The sequence below is a fragment of the Cottoperca gobio genome, chromosome 22 (assembly GCF_900634415.1).
Source record: "Cottoperca gobio chromosome 22, fCotGob3.1, whole genome shotgun sequence".
NCBI classification, from domain to species: domain Eukaryota; kingdom Metazoa; phylum Chordata; class Actinopteri; order Perciformes; family Bovichtidae; genus Cottoperca; species Cottoperca gobio.
In genome coordinates this window covers 14,248,556-14,271,652 of record NC_041376.1, presented here as the reverse complement: position 1 = coordinate 14,271,652, position 23,097 = coordinate 14,248,556, and the positions used below count along the sequence as shown (strand labels likewise).

Below are 23,097 nucleotides of genomic sequence, written 5' to 3'. Positions count from 1 at the left end.
TCCAGCCAGTAGCTTGGGGCGACACGTCGTAAAGGCTGAGGAGCAAACTGAGGTATAAGAGGTATGTAGAAGGGGATAATCAAACATTATTTACTGCTGACAGATCAGTAAATGTTCTATAAATAATGTGCCGTAACTGGCTTTTATCACGGCATACAGTTATATCTTATTTAATGTTTCTTTCCGTTATAAGCACTGTTGATGGACCCTAAAGATAAAGCATAATTGCAGCAGGTGCGGGAGCAAAGTGACTTTGAAAACAATGGTTTAAATTAGAGGTCTGGCCTCCGGTTTTGACTCTTTTTATAGCTTTTTTTCATTATAAAATTAAATTGAAGACACAAAATTGAGCATTTCAAAACCAAATAATTCAAATCCAATTGACTTTCCCCCATCAGAGATTAAATTGCTTCCCATTTCCAGTCTATTCTCAAACTCAAATGAAGCTGGGCAGGACAGGAACGTAAACTTAAATGACAGGAAATTGAGTGACTAGGTAAACAGCTTTCCTATCCAAAGTTAAATAGATGGACACAGTCTCATTATATTCTATGACAAGTGTAGATCACTTATTAGCTGGTAGCCCGGTGATGTTTTCTGGTGTATCATGGACACTGAAGAAAAGAAAGGAGAAGAAAACATCTGCCAATGTACTGTAGGCCTAATGAGCCATTAAGAAACATGCCCTCGCCACCAAAAATGCAATTAGCAAATTCTATTATAAGCCCTTAATTATGGTAATACGGTAATCTTAAACAAATCCACGGCATGATGATTACTAGAGCTCGCCAGTTTAGTCTGTCTGTCCAAGGATCAGCAGGTACCAACCGGGTCAGTCACTGGGACAATTTCAGAGAAAATGTTGAATATGCATTTGCAGTAGACAATAGTAGGATGTTAATGTGCGTTAATGTTAAGATATTAGCATTTGGATGAGCTTAATCACAAGTTTAATGAGGATGCTGATGCTCTAGTCAATTATCTTCTGCTCCAATCTATTTACTCCCTTGTTAATCACATCCAAATGTTTGAGATTTCTTATATAAAATGTGATTCAAGTCAAAGGCTCTTGTCCAATTAGCCCTCATTGAGCTTCCACCCAGCCAATGGGCCTCACACACATGGAGACAGCAGACCAGAGGACCCCAGAACACAAGAGGCTCCTTATGAAAACAACCTGCAGCAGCCCAGTTAAACTGTGGTGCCTGGGGGGTGAATGACACACACACACACACACACACACACACACACACACACACACACACACACACACACACACACACACACACACACACACACACACACACACACACACACACACACACACACACACACACACACACACACACACACACACACACACACACACACGCCTGACCCCAACCCTGCAGGTCGCTTCTATAACCACATTACTGAAGCCAGCTGCTACTGCTGCAGCCTGCACTGCCCTAGAACCCACAATTGGATTGAGGAATTCATGGTTTTCCCTCTTTTCTTTTGGGTTTAGCTGGATTTTTTTCTCCCCTCAACGGTCTTCAAACAGGCAATCTGCCCAGCGAGAGCTCCCCGATCCGTCACTCCCCCACAGTATGCCTTTATGGTTACAGGCAGTAAAGTGAGTGACTGCTGGACTAAAAGTGTTATTTTTAAATTGACAGGGAAACATCCTACTTGGTCACAGATGAAGCCAATTTCTCAATCCAATTATTCATACCACTTTCTCTTCTCCCTGCCCTGCTTTCTTTTTTCCGGACACATCCATGCATGTAGCCAGACTGCCAATTTCTGTGCAGCCTGTGGCCGGTGTGGAGATCTGTGCAAGGTGAGTGTGAGCAATTACAGAAGTTCCCTGTGAAATGAATGGAAGAAGAGTGGTAGCACACCCCGCTCTGGGCACGGCCGCCCCTACAGCGCCTCACTCTGGCCAACCAGTCAAAATCTTTTCTCTGGCCAACTAATTTTTGCACAGGTTCAGGATGAGTTTGGATTAAGTAGGGGGTTATTTGTCAAACGGAGAGGGGGAAGGTCTGTGGAGGACAAGAGGGGGGTTAGACATAGGGAGAGCCTGATGAATTTCCCTTCTCAGCAGGGTACTGTATGAGAAGATTGGCAGCACGGGCAGGGGCCTTGCGGCTCATTTCTTCGTGCTAACTGCTACTGGTGCACTACAGCTCAGAATCCCACTGCAGAACCCAATCGATTGCTCCTGTGGCGGCAACAGGAATTGGATAAAAGGATCCTGCCGGCATCCGGCCGGCGCCTGCCCTTGCAGGGAGAGCTAATGGCTGAATCCAGGCCCTGGTCACAGCACACAGGGAGGGGGGCAGGGGCTAGCAGAATCATAGTCATTACCGCAGCGGCACATGCTCTCTCTTCACTCACGCGCCTACGACTCTCTACTTCTCAGGCCTGCCTGGCCAGGGTCACTAATCAATGCCCGCACTCTGGAGTCACACCTCCTGATCACAGCTTAACACAGAGCTGAAGGCTACAACAACATACTGCTATGGCCAGGCAGGACTGTGTAGCCATTTCACTGCATCAAACAGGAAAGCATTTTCTCCTTATGGCCTACATACTCTGGACTTGAGGTCTGCAATTAATACAATATATAACACGATAATCCAAATGTCAAAAAGGACGGGCAGGAATTGTCACAAGTTATCATAACACAGATCATAAACACAAACTGGACTTTTTTAAATGTATTACCTTTTTGGTGAGGCAATCATTAGAATCAGATGGCATGCGAGTGGAGACGTGGAAGATGGCTTCCACGGTGGAGGTAGCATAGTAAGGAGCTGTGACACCTGTGCTGCCATTCCTCTGGAGGCCACCCATAAAGCCACAGTGTGTGGCCAGGTCCACCTGAGGGATACATGTACAATTTAGTGTGTTCTGAGTTTGAGTGTGTGTGCATAATTGGGCTGTATCTGTGGATACAGAGGATGTGTTGATTTGAGGGTGGGGTTGTCAGCACCTCCCATCCCAGTCCAGACACAAAGTCTTCGTAGGCCTGGCTGCCCGCGCTGTTAGACAAGATGGAGCACTTGTCCTCTTGGCCCTCTCCAATGTAGAATACAGCAATCTTGTGTGTCTCTCGACTACAGAACAAAACATATTGTAGCTGATATTAAAAGAACAACAACAACAACAACACAGCAGCATTTTTATAAACACAACAGAACTTGAAAAGCTTCCCACTACTTCGCCACTTTAGTAGAAAACGCTTTAAAATGCAAGTCCAATGACTCAAAACCCTACACCTTGCTTATCCAGGTCAATTGTGTGTGTAAGTCTAATTGAGTTCAGGAGAATGTGAAAAAAAACAAGTTTGTCTGCAATTCTTTTTCACTATCTCTCCAGCTCTAACATGATTTAAAAAAGGATGGCAGCAGATGCCACGTCTACTTTCACTGTTGCCATGGCAGTACATCATGCTGGGGTAGATTTAGGGCACTTTGCATGCTTGCGCACAGGTTGTTATTGCCCAACTAAAATAAAGTCCGGTCCTGAGGGAAATCTTTAATAAGCTCCTGTCATTAGCAGTAAGTGTGGTGTACTTAATGATCGGACTAAAAGAGACAGAGTTAGAGAAGGACAGCCAGAGTGATAGTGGGAGACTTCCAGGGCTGTGATCAACAGGAGATGATACAAATTAGAAAGATCATTGGGGAAGAAGGGAGGGAGGGGGCAATATAATCTGCTTGGAGTAACTGTATGATTTATTACTTGTGTTAATTTCACTTATGTGGAAATAGGTTTACCATATGACTGCAGTGATAGTTTGAAGAAGAGCATACATCTATATATATATCTATATCTATAGATGTATAGATGTATAGATGTGTATATATATATATAGATAGATAGATATACATCTATCTATATATATATATATATATATTTATATTTATATATATATATATATTTATGTATATATCTATAGATGTATATATATATTTATGTATATATCTATAGATGTATATATATATTTATGTATATATCTATAGATGTATATATATATTTATGTATATATATTTATATCTATAGATATATATATATATATCTATAAATATATATATCTATAGATATACATCTATAGATATATCTCTATAGATATATCTCTATATATATATATATACACACACACATATATATATAGATATATCTATAGATGTATATATCTATAAATATATATATCTATAGAAATATATTTATAGATATATACATCTATAGATATATCTCTCTATATACATATACATAGATATATATATATATATATATATCTATAGATGTATATATATATATATATATATATATATATATATATCTATAGATGTATATATCTATAAATAGATATACTGTGTATGTATATATCTATAAATAGATATACTGTGTATATATATATATATATATATATATATATATATATATCTATAAATAGATATACTGTGTATGTATATATATATATATATATATATATATATATATATACACACATACATATACACACACACACACACACACAGTATAGATATATGTATATCTATCTACAGTATATCCACATTGTAAGTCAGCTAAATGAACTGTAATGCACGCACACGCGCACGCGCACGCGCACACACACACACACACACACACACACACACACACACACACATAAATAAATAAAGTTATTACCATTGTCTGGAATCCAAGTTCTTCAGTTCCCTTAAGAGTTTGGAGTTTTTCTTCAACAAATGGAAACTTTTCCTATTTGACAAAAGCAGTTTAAACAGATTAAACTTTCAACACACAATTTAGGAATCATTGAACAGCCAATTGAAAAGTGGTATAATCAACTAGCAAATTGTCAAAGACCAAAGTTTTGTTTTGCAGTCAAGATTACCAAAGGCGAAAAAAAGGCACAGGTGCAAACAGCAATCTCCTACTTGCAGGATGCATCGTCACCATTAAGAGGTGCAAGCTTTTAATTTACGGGGAAGCATGTCAAAAGATGTGGCTCTGCAAGGTAGACCTTGGTGAAAACAGCTGGGCACTTTTACCCTGTGGAGAGGAGATTACGACACTCTAGACTCCACAGTGCTTTTAACTTTGCCCTTTCTCTCTTTGAGTAACGAGCCAACAGCAAAGTTACTTTGAGGATGAAGGAAGTAACTTTGGTTCATACTGGTTACATTTAAGATGTGGTTTGCAGACTGAATGATAAATAAATGCATAAAGGCAAATAAGCAACAGATTTTTGTATGATTTCTTACAACCCCCCGTTTTTGTTTGTCTTTTTCTTCTTCGAGTACAGTGCAAACCAGACAAGTGATTGTAGCCCGTTTCAGTTGGTAGCGTACCTGCGGTCCCAAGAGTTCATGCCAAGGTCATTAAGCAGCAGCCGGCAGAAGTAGAAAGGAGCTTTTGGTTCCTGGTGGAAGGGTTCACTCTGGCAGGCGGCCCGAAAGCTTACGTCAGCGTCCCACCTCCGCACTTGCTCTTCCTCCTGCTGAGTCTGACGCAGAATGGCCTCCATGATGGCGCTTTCTTGCTCTATGTTCATGCCATGGGGTGAGGGTGCTGGCTGGTTTAGCCTGAGTTGTGGCTGGGGAAGGCATTCTGGACTGCTGTGGCCCAGGTCCTTCAAAAGGGTATCCAGAATATCTACCTCTTCCTCCTCGCAGCAGTCAGACAGGGAGTCCGAGACGGAGCAATGGTTTTTGTAGGGTCCCTTTGTCGGAGAGCTGGGCTGGTTTCGGCTGTGAGCGACAGTAGTGGTGGTAGAAAGCGGGCGATCAACAGCATTAAAAACTCCTGCATCAACAGAGTCGTCTTGGGTCGTGCAGTAGAGGATTGCGCCATCCCACGAGTATTTGCCCGAGATGTCCCGGACTATAACGCGCACTTGGGAGGAAGGTTTGGGAGGCTGTCCGACAGTGGGGGTCTCGGCGGGGATCTGTAGGTAGGACACCAGCGTGCTGTCATTGAAGACAAACAGCTGCAGGTTGGGGCTTTTGAAGACCTCGGAGGACAGCTCGGACGACTCCACATACGGGTTGTCGTGGTTCTCACTCACGAGGCTATGGAGAAGGGCTGGGCCGCCGCTCAGTGGATGATGGCCCAGATGGTTCACCAGGTGTGTCATGACCATCCGTGCTGTCAGGGGAATCAGCTCCATGTTCCGACGCCGCTTTTCTGGTGGAAGAAAGAGGGCAGGGAGATACAAACAGTGAGACCACCTCTGAAGGAAAATGCATGAGAAAGTGATGTGCTGTGTCAGGGCTGAAAACAGTAATACAATTAGAATATGTCTGTTCCGCACGACGTGATTGGTTGATGCCTTTATTCGCAGTGTGAAAGCAAAAAAATACGAATAACAATTAAACCCACGAACCATAACCGCTTTTTTGTCACATAATATTAGCGTTGTGTGTTAAAGTACTCATTACAAAAACAAGTTTGAAAAATAGATTCATACGCAAATTGATCGCAAGAAGAAAACGTGTGTGTAACGACCTCAAAGCTGCACATGGGGCCATCTTTAATAATAATCAAATAATTAAATTGCACACTTTACTAACCATATCTCAAAAGCCCCACATTTGTGTGTAGACATGCTATCATCTCGGTTAGCTCGTTTTTATACAAAGTGAAATCTCATTTATGATTACTAATAGGTGTACTTTATTCATTTCACACAATAGCTTGGCCAGCACACCTCTAATAGCATCTAGCATCTAATCATGAGATACAACTTTGAAAAGCCCATAGAGTCTTCTTACAATAGACAAGTGTTTACACTGGCTAAGTGCTAATGAGAACCACCATCTTCACAGGCCGCTCAATGGGACTCTATTTAGTGAATTGCATTTATGTAAATGCACAGGTTTTTACTTCCAAGCGAAAGGCATGCTGTGCTTTATTATTGCACTGATGTGAGAAAAAACAAGAAGATGCACTCTTGCATTGTGACAGTGCTATCAATACCATCATCCCCATCAAAGTGGAGAAAGCTCTTTAGAAAGCAGGCCAAGCAGCATTAGAGATGCACTAGCCCTTTGATGTGACTTGATCAATATGAGGTGGGGACATGAATATAACTAGGCCGGCTCTCTTTGGTTTGCCCTTTTGATAGTGTTTTGTTATTTCTACTAAGAATCTGTGCACCAGAAAGTACAGGTGTGGTGACATTTTCCTGGCAAAAGCTACTGTTCAAATTTCTTGCATTGTTTCAGTACACTGCACTTTGTATTTGGGCTTTAAGGACTTTTCAGAAGTTGAGGACATGAGGCGGAGAGGAATACATTGCCTAATGGAATCACAAGGTCACAAAAAAATCACATCTTATCAAAAACCCATAATGGGTCTTCTCTCTAGGGCTGAGTACTAATGCGAACATTCCATTCCCTCTGATGGTTGATTTCCTTTTCATACTTTTAATAAGATATTGACATTTAATGGAGAGGCTCCAAATGGATTAGCTTTTCAGACTTTGCTCTTCCCTGTAATCCTATTTTTTTTTTTGGATTTCTTTCTGTGGTTTGTCGGAAGCACAGTAGGAGATGAAATGAAGTACTGTGTCAAAAAAGTGACCAGAGATAGTCATCTGGGGATAAACTATGATGCGACTGCTGAACGTCTTTACTCCCTCACACATTCATTTATACACACACACATGCACCCAATACATCGCCATCGTCGTTTTATCTGCCAGCTCAGTGCAATCTTGCACACAACGGGTAGTAAAAAGAGGCGTCAGGAGGGCTCCATGTCCTTACCCTCAGCTACGGTGAGCAGGTTGCCGAAGTCGGTGGCGGTTGTCTGGGAGGGAGGCGGCTCGAAGCTCTTAACCTGACCTAACATGAGGTCATAGTCAGTGGACAAGTCTGACAGGCTGAGGAGGTAGTGGCTCTGTTGGGTGTGCAGGTTGGAGCCGGACACACAGCAGTGCAGCACCTGAGGAACAGCAGGAAACCAAAGGGTAGGATTAGGATGAAGTGTGCCTGGGTAGCTTTTCTACAGAGTGACAGTGATAGGTGATGACTGAACTTGAACTTTGATGTGTAAAGACACCATCCTGTTAGATATGGTGGGGGTCTGGTGAGACGATGCACAGTGACACTCTGGCAGGCCTGCTCTAGGGTGACATGATCCAGGAGCATGAAAGGGAATATATGGTCCATTTACATCATAAGGCGATGGAGGGAGGGAGGGAGAGAAGGAGAGAAAAGAGGGGTCTTTATTGCCACTAATCCATTTCTCCTGTGATGTGTGAGTGTATCGATCTACATAACAGATGGCAGAGCATCCGTTGGCAGGGCTAGATAAGGCGCACTGGGGCAGTTGATTACAGCCATTGGACAGGTTTACACTGTTTGATTTAATTAAGACTTTATTCCTGTGCTCAGCTCCCACCACAAACATGCACGCTCAGCCACACACACAAACACACCTGTATACTGTATAATCTGAGTGGAGGTAAGGTGCTGCGTATGAGAATAAAACATATGCCTAATGTATGTAAATGAGGGGGGCCTCTCATTCAGAATAGAGCAACTTGGGTAAAGCCATGCAAAGGCTAATCCCATTCAGTACACACATACGCTCAAACTTGGCTGAGAGACTCTGAGAGGCAGCCTGGCCCTGCCATCTGAAACAGTATTGTGTGGGGCAATGTAGACAGTATGTGGATGATTCTGCCGAGCAGACCTCTGGGTGGACGGGGGAGGGATTGGAGGCTTGAAGCTGAAAAGACCTGAACCAAACAGCTGCTACACCAAAGCCCTAAAGAGCTTCCTCTGTGGAGAGGTGGAGAGACAGAAAAGGAGGAGGGGGGGAACCCACAGCTGTGCTTGACAACTAAGTGACTGCACTTTCGCATAGCAACAGTTCCTGGAAAGTAATGCACAGTGCATATTGTAGTTTGAGGGGCACATATGGATGCATGAATATACACCTATGTACACACACACATTAAATTATAAAAGAAACACACACACACACACACACACACACACACACACACACACACACACACTGCAGCTGGCTGCCGAGGAAGGCAGAGAGCAGATGGAGGAGCTTGAGCAGATCTCCAGTGAACCAGTGAGGTCTAATGCAATGTTGCTTTTTACATTGATCTGCATGCTGTTAGTCACCAAAAACTACTTTTTCTCACTTTTCTCATCATTTCAGAACAAATAATAAGACAACCTTTTCATTAACAGGGTACATTTATTGTGCCAGTGTTTGATAGTTTGGTATTTAACAAGCTTTTTTTTTTTTTTTTTATCTAAAACTGTAATTAAAGGAAGGTGAAGCATGAAAAAACACTCCCTGCTACCTTGTCAGTGACACTGGTCAGTGATGCAATAAAAGAGAGACGTTTTCTATTAGAGAAGCTTTTATCTGCTTGCTATAGAGAATAATTAGCAGCCAAGGTATCTGTGCAAAGGTATAGATTTCAGTTTTGACATTGCATTAATATTGTCACACCTTGCAATGCCCTTGCTTAATATATTATTTCCAATGAAACCCAGAGGGGCCTTGTCTTTTGTGTGCTGATAGACAACCAATCACGCCTAATTGTCTTTGCTTTCATAGCAGCTGCAGTTGCTCTCATATTAAGACATATTCCATTCAAATCTCCAGGACATGCGTTTATAGCCTGAGCTTATCAACTGGACAATGGGTCCTGTTTGAATAATTTGACCATTTCTTATCAGGGGTGACATCCTTACAAAGATCTGCCGTTGACCGCATCTGCCTAGACAGGAGGAATGAATAATACCTCATTCATTTGTGCATGAAGCTTGGCCCTCATCCTCAGGGTCAGACCATAAATAAAGGGCTACTGGGACAAATACAGAGAACTAAAGGAAATACTGCATATTTTCCCTGTTTTAAACAAATGCAGTATATGCTACTACAAAGCAAGTCGTGAGGCTTTCGTGCACGTGATAAATGCCAACCACGTGCGTCTGCTACGGCGGGTGCTTCTATGTGGTTGTGCCACTATAATGTTAAATGAGGCATAGTCATGGGGTCATGGTAGAGGTGAGTCAAATTAAACTGGCATGCCCATTTTGTGGGGTGGGGGTGAAGGGGTGGGGTGGGGGTGCAAGTTATTGTGTCTGCGGGTGAAGACTATGCATTTTTCACAATTTATTGGAAAGGAGTTCATATTAAAAAGTGGCCATTCTTCAGGCTTGCAAAATGTTTGTTGTACCAAACACTTTCCGCTTTTCCCAGCGAGGCTACCCACCCTGTAGATGTAGTCCAGCAGCGGGGCCTTGTGGGAAGTGCGGTCCTCCGGCGAAGGCATAGTGATGGGTTCCAGCAGCAGACTCAGGGGAACGGCCATGCACCAGTCCAACAGGCAGAGCAGCAGTGACACCATCAACTGTGAGAAAGAAGGTTGGTCATCAAACATCAAAAACTAAATAATGTAATATTAATAATATTAATTAATTAAAATAATATTAAACAGTTCCTGGACAGGTAATCAGTGAGAACTGCAAAGACAGAAAACACAGACACAGAGAGAGGTAAAGAGGAAAAGAGAAACAAAAACATTCCTCTGCAAATGCACCATTCCAACATGATTGATCAAGGGCCTTTAGATCTCAGCCACGTCCCCTCCTTTCCAACATGTACCTTTTTGTCTGCTTCCACTGTTGAGTGCTCTGCGCTCGGCAACAAAAAGGCTATTGTGGCCACAAAGATCTGTGTTGGGACAAAACAAGGAGGAAGATAATTGGATGACACACTCCTATTCATCAGCCGAGTCAGGGTTGTGTGCTAAAATGGATGTGATGCCACGGGATGTAGATTATGCATATGCGCGAGAAACACTTGCATTTTAAAGCTTAACTGACTTTAACTGGAATTTCTCACTTATAATAATATGTTCTCACAGGCCCCTAATGGCTACTGCCGATTTAACTGTGTGTGTGTGTGTGTGTGTGTGTGTGTGTGTGTGTGTGTGTGCGTTACCTCAATGATTTTCTTCGGTAGAGTGGGCTCCAACCTCTGGAGATGTTCCCAGTGAGAGATGAGCAGCTGAAACACGTCACAGGCCACTTGAGCCACTGCTTTGTTCCCAAACTGGACAAACAAACAAACATGAGAACTGGTCAGCATGTAGCTCCTTCTACATTAACGGTGTGAACATAGACTTTTGTCGGGATGTTTAACCAGTATTGTTCTGTTCTACATGTACATTCTTGGTGTAGGAGAGCTTGTTTAATGCAGAGCAACTCTTCCTTGTTCCAAAATGAGTAAGAAACGTGCTTAGAGAAATCCTAAATCCTAAGGCTTTATTTTGTTCTTAATTGGTGCTAGCTGGCCACCCAAATCAAAGCAATGTGAAAAAGGTATTAACAAAAGCATAAACATAATGTCAATCTGTCAAAGCAGATTTAAGAGCTAAACAGAAACAGCAACTTTAAACTGCTCAAATGGATTAATGACGACTGGCAAGTTCATCAGGATGCAGCCGGAACAATACGTAGACTGCTGATACGTACACTCGGCTATGCCTGTAATGCTCCACACTGTAACTTCAATACATAACTGTATCTCTGATGTCGATGCCGTCTTTACAGCCAGGACAAAACATACATAGACATATTTCAAAAGCGGATCGAACTTCATAAGCAACAGAATTGACTGATTTGTGTTTGTGTTCTTGAGACAGAACATTTATGTACTTATGTTTTAGACTTCCCACGAGAGTATTACTTACAATATTTTATTCATGATACGTCTCCTTGTCAGATTTGTGTCACAAAAATTCTAAAACAGCAGCGGGACATTGCTGGTTGAAGATGAGGGTAAAAGTTTAGGCACACACTTCAGCAATTACCTTAAATTGAGTTTTTCACTTACTGTGCATATAATAAGCATAACTCAATTTCCACTCTAAACAATAGCTGATTTTCTCCAGACTCATTGCAGGAAAGAATTGAGCTGTTGACAATTTTCTTTGAAATGTGGATTTCTTCAGTGATTTGAAATTCTTTGTGGAGAAATAGAATTTCCCATTTCTTCCAGCTGAATGCTTCTCAACATGTAACAAGGGCAGACAATGTGGGGAGTGCAGAAATGGCCAAACACAAAAAGAGGCCCTGAGAGTTCAGCACCTGCTTTTAGAAAAGAGACTCTCAGTGCCACTCTTCCCCCTAGATCCCCCACCCAGCATATACCCTCTATTTTGGGGCTGACTGAGTCTGTGTGTCAAGTTGTACAGGGGAGTGATTACTGCTCCATTAGAGAAGGGGGGTTGCTCGAGCAGGAAGCTGGGAGATGTAGCTGCTTAAATTGGCCCACATCTACTGAGAGCGAGCAGCCTGGAAATTACACTACCACCCCAAACCCTTTTCCATGAAACCCCCCACCCCACAAAAAAAACAAAACAGCCACCAGTGATTCTCTGCATCTCTTCACTCAGGGAGTGGGCTCTTCCAAAAACATGACCATGAGTCACATCACTGGACGCGTTTTATTTTTCACACTTTTTGTCCACTCACTATGTTGAAATTGTCCTGCAGTCCTTTTATGTAATCAACTATCATTTTCTTTAGAGCTAAACTCTGCAGGGCTTGTGAGGTAAAACATTCTGTGATGAAATCAGGACTTCCTGCATCAATTTGTTTAAAGACACTGTGAATTCCTGCCACAGTTAAAATGGTCAACAGTGCAGTTGTATGTTATAAAATCATTTTGTACACACAAGTTGGCGGATATCAAACGGCAAATGCAAACATGATATGATGAAGCTTCCTTGTCTGGAGGTTTCTCTGACCTTTAGTGTTACTCCCAGAACGTTGATGGCATCTTTAACCTGGTGGTGGATGTTCTGCTGCATCAGCTCCTCACACACCCACAGACCCAGACTGCACACAGCAATGCACCTGAACCACAGAAGCAGAGTGAAAACCATTCTATAATCAAACTTAAAATCAGTTTCGTTCTCTGATGACGATAAGCGCCGATTGCAAGTGTGTTTTTTTATCAATACAGACTGTGCACGACTTATGTTTTTTTTTTCCTGAGAATGACACCAGATACCCAGTTCGTAATACTACACGTGCAAATCAGTGGGCCATGAGCTAAATCATCAGAGTGTTTCCTCATTCGGCGATAGATAGTGGTGGTGGTCTAGTGGTACTGCTTCCAAAATACAACACCAGATGGTTGCGAGTTCAATACCAGGGCTGCCACCAGTGTGTCCCTGAGCAAGGCACTTAAACCCGACATGCTCCAGGGAGACTGTGTCTGTGGTTAGTTCACTGTAAGTCGCTCTGGATAAGAGCGTCTGCTGAATGACCTGTCATGTAATGTAGTTATTTAACAGACATTTATTTAAATTAGATTATTACTTGACGACCGGAAACTATATGTTTGGCTAATGGGCTTAATAAAGCATTTCACATCATTATTTTATTTATTTTTGTAATTATGCATACTCACATGTACGTAAAAACACGTCAAACTAATAAAATAAATAGACAATGTAACCTATGAAAACATAAGCATCACAAATATTGCCGCTCATACCTGGCCCCTTCACAGTATTCCTTTGTTGCCATCTCTAGCAGGATGTTGACCAGATAATCCTGAACAGCAAAGAAAACATGTTCAATTATCATGTTCTCAAATGACAATCTAGGCCATTGGTGACATTTAATATTTGTCATTATTAATTGGAACATAAGACTCAAACTTAAGAATCATTCTTGTTCATATTTTAGGAGAAATGTGTAAAACTCTTTCTCTACTGCAGACGACTAATCCACTTACAATGTCGAGTGAGCACCTTTTGTATTTAATTGGTCATTACCACGTATATATCCAATATGACACATGTTGAACATTTACCTTGATATCCTCATTTCCTACAATGATGTCATCAGAGCCGGGCATATGCTGCAGTACAGGAATCTGGAGGTAAAGGTTGGGGAAACACACCAGGGAGCCCAGGATCGTCTGAGCCTCCATCCTCGGAGCCTGGAAGAGATGAGAAGACAAAAAACAGGCTATCACTCATTCCCTAAAAGCTACAAGAAAACAACCCACTTCCAGGAAGCAGGAAGGTCGCTATCTGGGGAAAAAGGATTGGAGGGATCCTGCAGAATTAATTGAGTCTTTATTCATGATTCTGCTGATGCTCAACAGAGTCTCCTGACACATGGTGGGCGTTGGACAACAAAATGACGTGTGGATGCAGCTCAAAAGCAGATTGTGCATCTTGTTGAAAGTATCCAGCAACCAAAACAGTAAGTGAAGTAAGTAACCTGTTCTTAAAGTATCATACAGTTCAGAGGAGTAAGAGATAGTCAACACTAACGCTGGCATACCGCTCATCTTATTGGTCTCATAGGGGACTTTCACACCCGCCTCATTTGGTCTGGACTTTTGGACTTTTCTGAAGGATCCAAACCAAAATGAAATGGTGTGAAACCTCCCTCGAACTTTGGTCCGATGGAAAGAGTTGGTCTCGATCCGGGTCACATCGACCCGTGGTTCTGTCCGTTTATAGTGTTAAACATTTGGACTAATTACACAAAGTTCTATTTTCAGAACCGAGAAAAAGGAACAACAACGCAACGAGACAAAATGAGTCGTGGTAGCACACGGGGAGAGGAGGAGACCAAAGGTTTAACTGAATTGGAACGACGACTTCATAAAAAGAGTCAGTTGGTATAAATGTCACAACGATTCCAACGCGAGAGGATGAGAGACAGAGGATACGAGAGGACAGAAGAGCAAAGCCACCTGAATCTGAGTTAAAGAGTTCTACATTTAAAAGCATTATTTTAACAATATTCAACAACATGTTCTCTTCACAGTTCGGTTGAGTTTGAATCTCATGAATCTGAATGTTAAAAGTGTTGAGCGTACCTCTGAGGAGGAGCTGAGGACGCGGGCAGCGGCAGTGATGAAATCTCCAACAAGCATGGTGAAGCCTGGCAGGCCGAGGAAGAAGAAACGTGGAGAGCAGGAACGGATGATGGTGTTCAAAACATCCTGATGACAAGCATGCACACATACACATCAAATGTTATTAGGAGGCAAACTGTCATTTTCTTATTGATATTTATGTTATAAGCCTTCAACAACTGACTTGACTTGCTCGAGGAATAAACAGCTTCCACCCATCAGAACCAAAACTGAGTATCTTAGCACTTCTTTGCAGTTAGATGGGATTTTTAGCATTTGGTATGAGCACATGGTCTTGTTCGTGTGGGGGGAGGGAAGCAGAAATATTTTGTAAATGGGCCACCATGTGAGAGACAAGGCAGGGAGAAAGCTTTTTCATCCAACAGGTAGGCTAAGCATTTCAAATGTGTTGAGGAGAGTAAGGCACTCAACAGTACATGTCTCTGGAAAAAAACAGAGTGGGAAAGGAAGGCAGAGAGAGAAAGAGAGCGGGGCAGCAGATGGATTGTTCACAGAGGATAAGAGAAAGAACAAAAGACCTCAACTTTCGTGAGTCCCGTGTATATATACACACAAGCAAACCTGTAATTAAAACAAGAGACAAGGTATTGTTTTGCAGAGGTATAGGCGGCTCAGTGGCAGATGGGGGCTCTTTCAACATTGACATATGCTGTGCTGCAGAGGGCTCTGCACAAAGTGCTCAAGTATGTACAGTGAAATGCCATGCTAAAGCACAGAAAGCTCTTAACAGGTTTTCCATGCTATATTTAGAATGAATGGTTCCATTTACTCTTCATTGACAGAAGAAATACACTGATTGAAAAACAAAAAACAACAACAACCCAAAAACATTGGTATGAGAATGCACCATATCAGGCAGAAGGATTGTCCGCTCTCTTATCTGAGACATGCGCGTGCATATGTGTGTACAGAGGCAAGGTCCAGGCTGGAAACACCTGCCGTCTTGGTCATAAACCTGTGTAAATCGGACAGTTCAAACATCAGCCTTTTTCTATCTGAAACGAAGCTCAACTTAGCAAACACACACTACACACACACTACACACACACTCACGCACACACACACAACCACTTATCTATCTGGGACATTAATCACCTGAAGCTTTGGTAAACAGGGAATGCAGGTGAACAAAAGAGGAATAGAATAAACACGCCGAGGCAATCCAACAAGATTCACCGCATGTGGAAAATTGCTGGGAAGAGCTTTAGGATTGAGGGCCCAATTTGCCCTTATTTTGTTGGTAATTGACCTCTGAAGCATAATGTGCGGTGCAGACAAAAGGTAATTAGCATGCAACAAACTGATGCTTGATTGCCTGAAATGAGCATTTTAAGAGCAAGCCACAAATGTAGAATGCAAAGTGTTTTCTATTGTATGTGTAAGTAGAGGGAACCTGAATTGAGGTGTGCGTGTGTATAGAAATGGGATTTGAGCCCCACATGTGGCTCTGTGTTGGCAGTAGGAATAGTCCCCGCGTTAACAAAAGGTGCATTAACGTAACCCTGAAGAGAGCCACCTCAGGCCTTTTCATTTGGCCTTCCATCTTGAAGAAATCAGGCTCTGTCCACCTGCTGACCTCTGGGCTGACAGGGTTCAATCCGGTATCTAGTATTACTCATCACAAAGTTTTCTCATTTACAAAAAACATGGGACATTTCCCGGTTTAGTATGGGCCTGATTTCCTGTTGCAATTCAACAGCACTATCTTCACTATGAATATCTGGGGTTTTCCCCTTCGCAAGCTGTTAGCCAGGGATATACAACCCACCTGCATAACTACGAGGAGAGAGGTTTAATCAACAGCCAAGTTTGTGGCTGGGGGGGGGGGTAACTGTCACATTTTAATCTGGCAGTATGTGAATTATACAAGACCTCTTTTTAATGTTAATGAGAAGCTAGTTTTGGTCTTAAAGCACCAGTGAGGAAAATTGTCTTTCCACCTATACTTAGCGAGTTACAGGTTCGTCCATCCAAGATGAACTGGTGTTTTAAGTGTACGTGCACGTCGGACATGTTTTCTTTTACCTATGCTAAAATAATAGGTACAAAAAAAAATCTTTATTTGTGTGTGCACCACCATACTTCACAAAATATGGTGTTGACTATTGCAGTGCAGACAGTAGACCTATTAGATAGATTACTGCTATTGTGTTATGGCCATGCCTTTGTGAGACCAGTGACCAGAGGATGACAACCAGGACAATAGCTCTGACCTTGGCACTCTGTCAGATTGAAGGAGAATCCCTCCAAGGGAACTGTCATTTTTCTCTAAGCTTAGGTGAATTTAGCGTTGTGTTCACGCTGTTGACTAAAAAGCTTGGCTGCTTAAATTAAACACAAACCATTTGTGTAACTAACTAATTGCACAATCATGTGAATGATTAGCAGACCAGCCTGTACTGATGGCTGCTTTCATGTAAGCTCATTGAAAAATGAGTGCATGAAAAAAGGGTAGACAAAAATGATACATGTACGATGGATTTGGAAATGTATATGTTTTTTTTCTCCTTTTTTTTGGGTGGGGTGGGGGTTGCGGGTGAAGGCAGAGAGGAAGGAGGAGGGGGAGAGTAAGAGCCACTTTCTTATGTTAAGCAGGCGTGCGGCTGTCCTCTATTGTGTGGCGTGAGGACTCTTTTCTCCGGCCAATTTGAACATGCTTCAGTGGCCAGCCTGGCTCTGGCCCCCCCGACGCATTATACAGAGCCACACAAAAGCTGGAGAATGTTGCCTCGTCCCTCAATGTGCCCCCCTCATTGCTCTACTCTACACTACGTTCCCCAGGCTCCCCTCCCGCTCCTTCACACACTTGCATACACACAGACAGGCAGGCAGGCCGGCTGGCCGGCAGGCAGGCGGGCGGGCGGGCAGGCCTACTCTGGGCCCCTGGCCGACATGTCAGTCTAACGGAGCGCGACAGACGTCAATCCTTAATTAATCACGTATACGCGGCAGGGGCTCAAAACATTATTTAACGACATGGAAAACATTCTAATAAGCTTGTCGCACTGCCAAGGCGCAATAGAAACCAAGCCAGGAGGGCACACACATACACACATATATATATATATATATATATATATATATATATATATATATATATATATATATATATATATATATATATATATATATATATATATATATATATATATATATATATACATATATACATATATACACACACACATATATATATATATATATATATATATATATACATACACATACACATATATATATATATATATATATACATATATACACACACACATATATATATATATATATATATATATATATATACATACACATACACATATATATATATATATATATACACATACACACATACATATATATATATATATATATATATATATATGTATGTGTATATATGTGTATGTATATATATATATATATATATATATATATATATATGTATATATATATATGTATATATATATATATGTATATATGTATATATATATGTATATATATATATATATACATACACACATATATACACATATATACATATATATACACATATACACACACACACCACACACACACACACACACACACATCCAAATCACCCCCCACCCACCCACACTTTTATCCGTGTCCTTTGTTTTGGGGGACTCCATTCAATCTCCACTCAGCTTCGTCTGGAAGGAATGGAGCAGGGCCAGATTTAAATACAAGGACGGGTGTGGCTAAAGGAGGTGAAAGATGACGAAACACAGAAGCATTCTTCATCACCACTGGTTGGCACAAGGATTTCAAAATCAACCGCCAAATCGAAGCCTCAACTACGTTTAATTGTAGTTCACCTATATGACCCCTCACTCCTGTCCGTTAGAGTCCTTATTTAGATCCTACATTTCTGTAAAACACCGGCACTGGACACATGTTGTGTGTAGATGATAAGCCAAGAGTTACATCAACATAGGAATCAACGAGTCACTTCACACAGGAAAAAGTAGATTTTGAGAACTAAAAGCATAATTTCACATTTTTCAAACAGGGACAGTGCGTTTGCATGTCATTAGTTTGACTGGTCCGCCATCTAGTGGTGAATAAGGGAAAATACGGCAGCCATACTGTGGATGCCACCTGCTGGATGTACCTGGTCGTCGCTGGTGATGCCCTTGTGCATGTTGTGGTAGAGGTGCACCAAGAAATCACTGTTGGGGAGCACATCCTGGTGCCTGGTCATCATCTCACAGATCAGCTTGTAAGCCTGCAGCTTGCCAGCCTTGTACTCAGCTGGTAGCATGGTGGCCTGCAGCGGGGGAGGGATGCTGAGGTCAGTATCATTATGAGGAGCAGAAAAATGTTACATGTATATATTGTGCTGGAGGGGTGGTTGTGGGATCAGTGACCACAGTTTCTGTTATCCATCGTTGAGGCAAACTACACATTTAGAGTTTGACTTTAGTATACAACATTCTTGTTTCTGCTGAAACAGTAGGATTAGATAATGCACATTTAAATGTGTTTAGTCACAGTGTCCATCCAGTCCTGTTTAGTACTTGTTGTTCTGGATATTCCTGAGCATTAGAGGATTCTCCCAGGGAAACAGACATATCGTTTAGAACACAGAGGTAAACATATGAAGTTAGAACATATGACATAACTCTAGTGTTCAAGGAAAATGCTTTGGATTATTATTTTTTAGGACATGATAGTCTGGATCTGGATGTTAACATAATTATCTTTCTACCTGCTGTTTACCTTCTAACCTATAACGCACATTCAATCTAACTCCCGAGTTCTCTGGATGTGTTTTTGGCGCATTGTTTAATTTTATGCCTCAAAGTATTTCACTGTTGTTTTGTGAATGTTGTCTGCTGTGTCTATCTGTTGTTAATACCCTGAAGAGCCAGGAGGCCAGCATTCGAAGAGGAGGGATGAAGGCGGGCTGCGGAGGAGAAGACTGGTTGTCCACACTGATCCCGAGGTTGTCCCGGATCTGCAAGCACACATTCAATAAACGCAACCGTGAATAATCTTTGTGTGAGAAAGTACAGGATATGAATGTTCTGAAATCCCGTAACCATTGACCTAGATACTGTTAACTAATGAATGACTTCAGCTGACAGGAAGTAAACATGGACCCAAACTATGCAAGGCTTCATATGTAGGTGTCTGCCTGTCCGCCTCACCTTGGCCAGCTTGTGCCAGAGCTCATAAAGACAGGCGAAGACCTTGGCATGGATCTTTGGGCAGCGGATGCTGTTGACATCTCCCATGATACCCAAAATCCTCCTCCACAGAACGAAGGCTGAATCTGCATGCCATCCGGTCAGGGTCCCGCCCGCAATTATGCTGACGTCATCAGCCAGACACTCACTACTGTCTGCATGGTTAGAGAGAGAGAGTTCGGGATGGTTCGGGTTAGAGGATTATTTGGTAACACCGACAGTATATTTGCAGCTGCAGAACACCTTTTATAAAAGCATTTTAAATTGAGAGACTTGTCTGAAATACATAAAAGATGAATAAACCCTCAACGCCGCCCTGTCATTGTTTCTGTTGTTGACAAAATTCTCTCTGTGCATTTTCCCAAACGCATCCAACCCCTCGGTTCTTTGCCCACTGAAACTGATCAAAGCACTGAAACACTTTTGGGAAACAGGCACAAGTCACATGCATCATCCAAATGAAGTCATGTCGAGTTGTGGGAGGACAGTGCCACCTAGTGGGCAGCAGAACACCGATGGGGAGTGAAGGGGAGTAAAGGCCAGGAGAAGACAGGACAATGGATAGTGTGTGTGAGAAGATGTGAGGTGATTATTAAATGAAAGATGTTTAAGCTCTTTGATAAACAATTCAAATGAGATGAACAAGAATGCACATTTGGTACCAAGAAGAACCAAACAAAAAAGGGAATTTCATGTATTTAATGGAGAGATTGATGGAGAACAAAACAAACAAACAGGGATAAGTGTGATGCAAGCAAAGGAATTCAAGGTAAGGCTGAAAGATATAAGAGCATGGAGAGTCAATGGTTAATGAGGACTCTATGGTCTGTATGGTGAGTAGCAGCTAGGGAGCAGTACCCAAGTGGTGTGGCATGTGTAAGACAGACTGATGCATGGTGTCGTCCAGGGGGCACTCTGTGTGCACCAGCAGGGCCGGTGAGGCGGGCGGGTTCTGGGGGTATTGGTAGTGGTTGTGGTGGTGGTAGGACGGGGGTGCAGAGTGGGGAGGGAGGGCACACTCGGGACCTAAAAACGACAAGGGGGAAGGGATACAATTGAGGAGGGGAGCACAGGGACAAAAGGAAGAGTGACAACTTCATGATGATCACAATGTAGGACAACACAGACACAGGTTCACGTGCAAGGGTAGGAAAGGCGCAGGGGCAACCACAATCTCTCTATTAATAATGATGGGGGGGGGGGAACTAAAAGCTGAAGAGTTTAAAACAGAAGGGTCTTGATTACTTTACTATGAAAATAAATGTGTGCCAGTAACAAATATTAACATTGTGTCTCTTTCCCTTCACAAGATGTCACAATGCACAATCACACATACTGTCAGCAGCTTTGAAAGAATAAATAACTTATCTAGAAACGTACTGTAGCAGCTCCTGATCAAGTTTCTTTACCTACCTGGATATCACTAATCCATCAGGGGTGATGTACTCGGAGGCACCCTAACCCCTGCGAGATGACAAACACCTTGCAGAACTCTTTCAACTCATTTTTGCTTATCAAACATGCAAAGCTAAGGGCTTTAGGGTCACTAAACAGTCTTGGAATTGCATATATTGGGTATGACTGGAAAGACGAGACTCTTTCTGGATTCAATGAGCCCGATTGTATGCGTGTGTGATGATGTTAGTCGCCAAAGTAGCCATTTCATAGAAGTGAGACCATTTATTGAAACTTGACCTCACTGTATAAAATGAGTTGTTGTGAGCGCTAGGATCATTTCAGCCTCAGGAAGTTTTAAAACCACAAACTGAAGATCTAGGGCATTAAGATGTATGGCTTGCCTAGGTATATATTGATAATACAGGGGGTTTCTGCTCCCTTTAAAACTCAAGGTAAGCCTAAGTACCCTGAAGGGGGCATGCATTTTATTTGAAAGAAATTGTAGTTGATCGTAAACTGCATCTGGAATAAATAGAGGTCCCAAATCAGTTTTAGGTGCCCTGGGTGAGTTCCTCTTATCAGTTCCAATACCTGCTAGAGCCTCATTATGGCTGAGCAGCAGACTGCCCTGGCTCTGGGGGTCAGTGGTCACGTCCATGTGGGCTGACTGTGTGGACTGAGTGTCAGCTTCCTCATCAAAGGCCTGCCAGGTGACCTCAGCTTCATTGAGGTAGCCGTTGGACGTCTCACTGCTTATACTCTCACCTAGGCAGGGTGGGTGAATGAGATGGATAAAGGACATGAAAAGTGTACAAAGTTTAACACAGAGAAGCATTAGAGGGAAGGTACTGGCTGTGTGAGGCCTAAACTATTAATCCACGCTCTGTTTGATACTTCAATGTTTGATTTCACTGATTGAGTCATTCTTCATGTGGATCATATCAATTAAAACACAGCTACACAGACATGACAGTGATCATCATGTTAAAGGAATAAGTAGTGATATAATCTCTAACTTTTCTCTCTGAGCTTGGGTCTTGTGTAGTTTGTTTGTCCCTCAGCATTGCACTCTGTCTCAGTTGGACTGCTGCTCCGCCGGATGAGGATCTGAGAACACAGAAACAAACATTAAAGAAGATATTTGTATGGACAAACCTTATTTCATTACTTTGACATAATACTAGTGTACAAGATGATTCTTCTCACCACTGGTGGCTCGTTGCTCTCTCTCCTCTCCTCAGAAGTCCTGCTATCAGAGCCACAGGAAGTAGGGGAGTACTCTCTCTTCTGGGCTGAAGTGCAGGAGGGGTATTATAAATAGGCAGACAAACCACAATTAAGTGATCTTAAAAGCTTATATCGCTTTACTACTACCTTTATGTCCTGAACTTAATTGGACAGGCAAACATGTGTTACTTTTAACATCCAGCAAGGATGAGTAGATGGAAATGAAGTCTTCAAAGTTAATGCTGGCTCAGTTACGATTCTTTTTTAATGAGCACAGTCCCTGTGGAATAAAACTACATTATACATACAACATACA

The 23,097-nt window shown here is 42.2% G+C and overlaps 1 protein-coding gene across 4 annotated transcripts in view; it reads right to left on the bottom strand.

Moving 5' to 3' along the window:
• Nucleotides 1-23,097, bottom strand: part of ralgapa2 (Ral GTPase activating protein catalytic subunit alpha 2) — a 91,110-nt gene that overhangs the window by 30,957 nt on the left and 37,056 nt on the right. For 3 of the 4 annotated variants that reach the window (XM_029460122.1, XM_029460124.1, XM_029460123.1), the window contains 19 exons: nt 22,761-22,846; nt 22,571-22,661; nt 22,146-22,319; nt 21,015-21,182; nt 20,118-20,311; nt 19,826-19,924; nt 19,079-19,234; nt 14,890-15,015; nt 13,867-13,995; nt 13,546-13,604; nt 12,791-12,899; nt 10,981-11,091; nt 10,642-10,710; nt 10,250-10,387; nt 7,767-7,944; nt 5,349-6,183; nt 4,684-4,755; nt 2,981-3,104; nt 2,713-2,868 (listed from right to left, as the gene is read on the bottom strand). In XM_029460122.1, coding sequence (XP_029315982.1) covers nt 2,713-2,868; nt 2,981-3,104; nt 4,684-4,755; nt 5,349-6,183; nt 7,767-7,944; nt 10,250-10,387; nt 10,642-10,710; nt 10,981-11,091; nt 12,791-12,899; nt 13,546-13,604; nt 13,867-13,995; nt 14,890-15,015; nt 19,079-19,234; nt 19,826-19,924; nt 20,118-20,311; nt 21,015-21,182; nt 22,146-22,319; nt 22,571-22,661; nt 22,761-22,846 — 3,074 coding nt within the window. The remainder of the gene's footprint in view (nt 1-2,712; nt 2,869-2,980; nt 3,105-4,683; nt 4,756-5,348; nt 6,184-7,766; nt 7,945-10,249; nt 10,388-10,641; nt 10,711-10,980; nt 11,092-12,790; nt 12,900-13,545; nt 13,605-13,866; nt 13,996-14,889; nt 15,016-19,078; nt 19,235-19,825; nt 19,925-20,117; nt 20,312-21,014; nt 21,183-22,145; nt 22,320-22,570; nt 22,662-22,760; nt 22,847-23,097) is intronic. The other variant, XM_029460125.1, reaches the window with a different exon arrangement.